Genomic DNA, 7,226 nt, shown 5'->3' with positions numbered 1-7,226 from the left:
TATTAGGAAATATCTTTACAATGTTGCTATGACTTATTAAAAAACGTATTATGTACAATCACAATGTTTAAATCAAGACGATACATATAATGTATCGTGAGTTTGAAGCACAGCGTGACCTTGTGTGTATGTGTGTGTGTGTGTGTGTGTGTGACGTGTGTGTGTGTGTGTGTGTGTGTGTGTGTGTGTGTGAGTGTGTGCATGCATACACATACATGTGTGTGTGTGTGTGTGTGTGTGTGTGTGTGTGTGTGTGTGTGTGTGTGTCAGTCAGTCTTGTTGTTCTGCGAGTCGTCTGACTTCCGCCAGCAGCTCTGAGAAAGATGGCCGCCCCTCTGCCTTCTATACAACACAGAAAGAAGGAAACGGAGCAGAGAGAGACTGGTGACATATTTTATTACAACAGCGGCGATGTGTCCATTGTCTGTTGCTCTAAAATGTGACATTTGCTCGGGACACAAACTAGTGAAAACAGCAGATCTACAAGCTCACATTATGAGATTGGAGATTATCACTACTTTTTATGGAATTTCTTAGATTTATTTTCTTTTATTTCTTCATGAAATTACTGAAATAAATCATTATAATCAATGAAAACTTTTGCTTTTTTGGGAATGTTTTTTGAAAATATTTTGAAATAATAAAAATTTAAAACAAATTTAGGAAACAGAAAATGAAGGGACCCATAAAAATCTATCCACGACCCACAAATGGGTCCCGACCCTCTGTTTGGGAAACAGTGCCCTGTGACATTTAGAAGTGAACTGAAGTTAGTCAGTCACTAGTCTGGGCATTTCACTACACGAGGCGTGTCAGAAAAGCAAGAAGACTGTGGCCGCCACGCTCATGACTCAACGCTAATTGAGTAACCGCTTGTGTCACCGTGTTGCGCAACACTTCACAGTTTCACACGCCGTTCTGCTATAATAACACTGTTCACTTCTCTCACTTTGTTTGTGTTTGTTTGGGAGACCCAAAAGGCCTATTCACACATACTCACACAGTTTTAGGTGATAAGGTGACCACCGAAAACTACAACGTGTGACGCCACGCCGTGGTGATAAGCCACTCACCGCTCACCCCGACACATCGCTCTGTTTTTACTAACCACCATTTTCGGTGGTCACCTTATCACCTAAAACTATGAATTTAGCATCAAATGTTGGATGAGTGAGAACTTTCTCAAGCTAAATGAGGATAAGACAGAAGTTCTCATAATCGGTTCTAGTGAGCAGAAAGAATCAATAATAAGCAGACTTGGCAACCTAACTGTATAAACTAACAGTACAGTAAAGAACCTGGGGGTTATTATTGATTCTGAATTGAACTTTAATTCACACATTAATCATGTCACCAAGATTGCCTTTTTTCACCTTAGAAATATTGCACGAATCGCAATCCACGCTAATCCACGCCTTTGTTTTTTCTCGGCTTGATTACTGCAATGCACTTTTTTCAGGACTGCCTAAGAAAACAATTGACAGATTACAACTGGTCCAAAATGCAGCAGCCAGAGTTTTAACTAGAACTAAGATGAGAGAACATATTACTCCAGTTTTGGCATCACTGCACTGGCTTCCGGTTGTTTTTAGGATTGATTTTAAAATTATTTTACTTGTCTATAAAGCTCTCAATGGTCTCGCACCTTCCTACCTACATGACTGCCTGCCTAAATATGTCCCAAACCGCCCCCTAAGGTCTTCCACCGCCGGCTTGCTCGCTTTGCCCAAAAAAATGGCAACTAAAAAATACGGGGAAGCAGCTTTTTGCTTCTACGGGCCGTCGGCTTGGAACAAGCTCCCACTGTACCTTCGTCAGGCAGCCTCTGTAGACATTTTTAAAGCTCAGCTCAAGACCCACTTCTACAACATTGCCTTTAATTGATCTTTTATTTTTTATTTTTCATGTCCTCACTGTAACTGCTTGTTTTTTAATGTCATTGCCTTGCTTTTCTTTTATTCTCCATTGTTGTGCACTGTAAAGCACTTTGAGCTGCATTTCATGTCATGAAAGGTGCTATACAAATAAAGTTTTATTATTATTATTATTATTATTATTATTATTAATAATAATGTGCATGGTTGTATGAAGAGGTGTGTGTGCGTGTGTGTGTGCGTGTGTTACCTCGTGCCAACACTTGTACATGACACCGTAGACGTGTTGTGAGGCTCGGTGAGGCCGGTAAAGACGCACTCCTCTGGTAATCTCCGCGACCACCTCCTTGTTGGTTTTGCAGCCGAACGGAACGCTTCCCTCGGAGAAGATCTCCCACATCAACACCCCTTTATACACACACACACACACACACACACACACACACACACACACACACACACACACACACACACACACACACACACACACACACACACACACACACACACACACACACACACACTTTTTTTTTTAAATATCTCTGCTGTCGGGGAGAAACCAACTCCAAAAGACACATTTGTAGGGGTTCCTTTATTTATTTTTTGTTTACTAGTTTTTAATTATTATTATTTCAAAACATTTTAAAAAAACATTAAAAAAAAGCTAAATTTTTCATGAATTCAAACAAGTTCAAACATTCTTTTAATTTCATGAAGAAATCAACGAAAAATCTAAGAAATTCCATGAATTAGAAAACAAATGTTTTAGAAGTAGTGAAAATAGCCGATCTACAACTTAAGCTCACAGCGCTTGTAGATCGGCTATTTTCACTAGTTTGGGTCCCAGGCGAATATTTAATTTCTGTTTTGGGTCACGGGCTGAAAGGTTTGGGAACCACGCATTCCAACCACGCACTCCCTCAAGGACCCCTAGGGGTCCTTGAGGGAGTTCCAGAGGGTCCCCACTCCCCAGCTAAATGATAGTTAGGAACCAAATGGACCCTTATGGGTCTGTAACTCTGAGAGTGTACATTTGTACACTCTCAGAGTTAACCAATTTCGACCTGAGGACGATTCTAAAAAAATCTATATGTCAGTGGTGCTCAACCTTTTTCATGTTAAGGACAAGGACCCCCAGAAGCTAATATTTCAGTTCAAATCGTTCGATCCAAAAGAATATATATTCAAAGATATTCGCCACATTTTCACGATTCTTCAAAGATAGCAGACCTATAAGCTGGTAGCGCGGAACTCTGTGCCGCGCTATGAGCTTTTAGATCTGCTATTTTTCAACAGCTAAAGTACAATATAATGCTTAAAACACCAAAAGGGGTTCCCGCCCCCCAAAAAAAAACAAAAAACATTAAATGGGTAGCCTAATTCAGGTCAAACCGGGGGTCCTTGAAAATAAAAATGGTTGAGAATCACTGCTAGGGCCGTAAAACTCTTCTCTTATGGGGGTCTAAGTATTTTCAAATGGGGGGTCGGCGGGTTAATGAGTGTCAATTTTGGGGTCCTTGACATGAAAAAGTTTGGGAACCACTGCTGTAGATGACACACACACACACACACACACACACACACGCACCACTTACCGTATGACCAGACATCAGACTTGCTACTGTATTTACAGTAGTGGAGAACTTCAGGCGGAGACCATTTGACAGGGAACTTGGCTCCATTAGAGCTGGTGTACTGGTCATCTAACACGTACCTACGATGGACAACATGTCAGCTATGGGGAAAATCATATATACTCAAATGTTTTACTTAGGTAAATAAAATCATACCCGTTTGAACCGAGTGGTGCAACTCCCCTCTCTCTCTCTCTCTCTCTCTCTCTCTCTCTCTCTCATTAGCAGGCAACAGTCTGTCAGCACTGTCTCTCTCTCTCTGTTTGTGCATGGCACAACAGCGCCCCTACTGGTACTCATACTGGCGCTCATACATACATACATACATAGGTGAACGTCACGGACATTTCTGGTTGTAGGAGTGGTTGCACCACTCAAAAATGATCAAAACTGCAATGTAGGAATACTCTGTCACAAGTGAAAAGTCCGGAATTCAAAATTGACTTGAGTAAAAGTGCAGTAGAAAGTACTCATTATGCAAAACTTATTTAAAGTATTCAAATACGGTAAATAAAATGTATATATAAAAAAATGAAAATAGCATAGAAGCTCAACATACCCGTATGCAACAATATATACTGATGTGTGTGTGTGTGTGTGTGTCTGTGTGTGTGTGTGTCTGTTTCATACCTGGTCATTCCAAAGTCGCAGACTTTGACCACGTTGTGTTCATTGACCAGACAGTTCCTGGCTGCCTGCAAGCGTGCATGTGTGTGAGAGAGAGAGAGAGAGAGAGAGAGAGAGAGAGAGAGAGAGAAAGAGAGAGAGAGATTCATATTTTGGAGACAATACATTCTTTAGCTAGAAATGGCTAAGGATAACATATCATACCCTGAAGAAGGCATTCTGTTGCCGAAACGTTGGCATAATAAAAGTTTTTTGCATCGTGACTATGAGCTGTGTGGTATGGGAAGCCGTTTAGGCCATAAATGCATAGTCAACTCGCACATACATGCATACTTCACTTGCACATACATACATTTAGGTACTTCACTTGCACATACATACATACATACTTCATTCGCACATACATACATACTTCACTTGCACATACATGTATACTTCATTCGCACATACATACATACTTCACTTGCACATACACACATACTTCATTCGCACATACATACATACTTCACTTGCACATACATACATACTTCATTCGCACATGCATACACACTTCACTTGTACATACATACATACTTCACTTGCACATACATACATACTTCACTTGCACATACATACATACTTCATTCACACATATATACATACTTCATTCGCACATATATAAATACTTCACTTCAAATACTTGTGTGCGTGCGTGTGTGCGTGTATACTGTGTGTGTGTGAGAGAGAGTATGTAGGTATATGCACAAAAGTATGTATATAACAGGAAGGCAATTCCTGGAACAGGAAGCTCGCAAGATCTTTGCAAGGTATTTTTTTCTCCCCGGGTTCTGTCGGTAAGGCTCAATGCTTTTGTCACATGATAGCGCAGCTGATTCGAAGCATCACATTAGGGGTAAAAAGGTACCACGTGTATATAACAATAATAATAATAATTACTATTATTATTATTAATAAACCATAGTATTAATTAACAGGTTACATGCAGGCATCACTTTAGGGGTAAAATGTACCTTTGCACATAATAATAATAATAATAATAATAATAATAAACCATAGTATTAATTAACAGGTTGCCATTTCCTTAAGGTTTACAGGTTAAACACTTCTTATTCTTACAGGTTAAACACTTAACCATAAACATCCCCTCTTTGAATTTAAATGCAAGGCATCTGTACAATTAATAAATGGCTTATTGAAAGTTAATGCATTTCTTTGTATTTATTATTTTATTTATGTACGGCTAGCTGTATCATTCTCTGTAGTGCACTCGATGCATCTCAATAAACTTTGGAAAGAATGTATAACAAAGTCTCTATTGCCATTTAAGACATTGATTTGCAAACAAATCAAAACAAAAATCAAGTGGACAGTCTTCATTTTTGCACTACCTCCAGTTCAGCACCCAGCAATTACAGGCCTGTTCCTGACTGTTGCATTTCCATTAGCTTTTCATTTGAAATTAATTTGTTATGGCAAAAATGGTGTCCTGGCGAATTATGTGACCATCTTCAGGGTTTCCTGCACAATGTTGTTGGCATGGCGCTGCGCCATGCTTGAAATAAATCGCGACATGCCAAGCTGCGAAAAAAAGAAAAAAAAGGGGGCTAGTGAATCATGGTGTGTGTGTGATATGAAATGTCCAGTACCTCCCCAGTGCCTCCCCAAGTGCCACCCCAGTGTCTGCCCTGCAGTGTCTGCCCAGTGCCTCCCCAGTGTCTGCCCAGTACCTCCCCAGTGTCCCCCGAGTGCCTCCCCAGTGTCCCCCTCAGTGCCTGCCCAGTGTCCCCCTGAGTGCCTCCCCAGTGCCTACCCAATGTCTCCCCAGTGCCTACCCAATGTCTCCCCAGTGCCTCCCCAGTGTCTGCCCAGTGCCTCCCGAGTGCCTCCCCAGTGTCCCCCTGAGTGCCTCCCCAGTGTCTCCCCAGTGCCTCCCTGAGTGCCTCCCCAGTGCCTGCCCAGTGTCCCCCCCAGTGTCTCCAATAGCAATACAAGAGCAATAATACGAATTCATCTTAATTTATTAATCTTATTAATTAATTAATTAATTAATCAAATTAATTGACAATTGACAGCACCATGACAAAACTTTTTCCTGCAGGAAACACTGATCTTGCAAGCTTCCTGTTCCAGTAATTGCCTTTCTGTTATATACATACTTTTGTGCATATACCTTCATACTCTCTCTCACACGCACGCACGCACACACACACATACTCTCTCACACACATGCACGCACACACACACACACACACACACACACACACACACACACACACACACACACGCACGCACGCACGCACTCAAGTATTTGAAGTGAAGTATTTATATATGTGCGAATGAAGTATGTATATATGTGTGAATGAAGTATTTATATATGTGTGAATGAAGTATGTATGTATGTGCAAGTGAAGTATGTATGTATGTGCAAGTGAAGTATTTATATATGTGCGAATGCAGTATGTATGTATGTACAAGTGAAGTATGTATACATGTGCGAATGAAGTATGTATGTATGTGCAAGTGAAGTATGTATGTATGTGCGAATGAAGTATGTATATGTGCAAGTGAAGTATGTATGTATGTGCGAATGAAGTATGTATGTATGTGCAAGTGAAGTACCTAAATGTATGTATGTGCAAGTGAAGTATGCATGTATGTGTATGTGAGATATGCATGTATGTGCAAGTGAAGTACCAATATATATGTATGTGCAAGAGAAGTATACATGTATGTGCGAGTTGACTATGCATTTATGGCCTAAACGGCTTCCCATAGTGTGGCCCTTTTTTTCGTAGTATTTTTAACAATATCAACTGTAGATTTAGTCGATTAACATCGTATGATATTTAGCCGAATAAGACTAGACTAACACTAAAACATTTCAGGTAAAATATATGACTAAAACTTACATTACATTTCAATCAAAAGACTATGACTAAAACTAAATAAAAATGTGCTGAAGGCATGCACGCTGCCACTCAAGCGGACTACTGGCCAATCACAGGACGCAGCCTCTGATTGGCCTACCAAACATCCCCTTTCTGTTACGTACCTGGAAGCTCAGCAAGCTTTCCGTCCATGCCTCCGCTAT

The 7,226-nt window shown here is 40.5% G+C and overlaps 1 protein-coding gene across 4 annotated transcripts in view; it reads right to left on the bottom strand.

Annotated features, from left to right (window-relative positions):
• Nucleotides 1–216: 216 nt before the first annotated feature.
• txk (TXK tyrosine kinase) overlaps nucleotides 217–7,226 on the bottom strand; it is a 17,258-nt gene continuing 10,248 nt past the window's right edge. For all 4 annotated transcript variants that reach the window (XM_083788414.1, XM_083788416.1, XM_083788413.1 and 1 more), the window contains exons 13-16: nucleotides 4,139–4,203; nucleotides 3,470–3,588; nucleotides 2,125–2,282; nucleotides 217–342 (exon numbers count right to left, since the gene is read on the bottom strand). In XM_083788414.1, coding sequence (XP_083644540.1) covers nucleotides 271–342; nucleotides 2,125–2,282; nucleotides 3,470–3,588; nucleotides 4,139–4,203 — 414 coding nt within the window. In that variant the 3' untranslated portion in view covers nucleotides 217–270. The remainder of the gene's footprint in view (nucleotides 343–2,124; nucleotides 2,283–3,469; nucleotides 3,589–4,138; nucleotides 4,204–7,226) is intronic.

This window comes from Protomyctophum parallelum (assembly GCF_964188405.1).
Source record: "Protomyctophum parallelum genome assembly, chromosome: 18".
Taxonomy (NCBI): domain Eukaryota; kingdom Metazoa; phylum Chordata; class Actinopteri; order Myctophiformes; family Myctophidae; genus Protomyctophum; species Protomyctophum parallelum.
The sequence above is the reverse complement of the archived record's forward strand: the minus strand, read 5'-3'. Positions and strand labels throughout refer to the sequence as shown.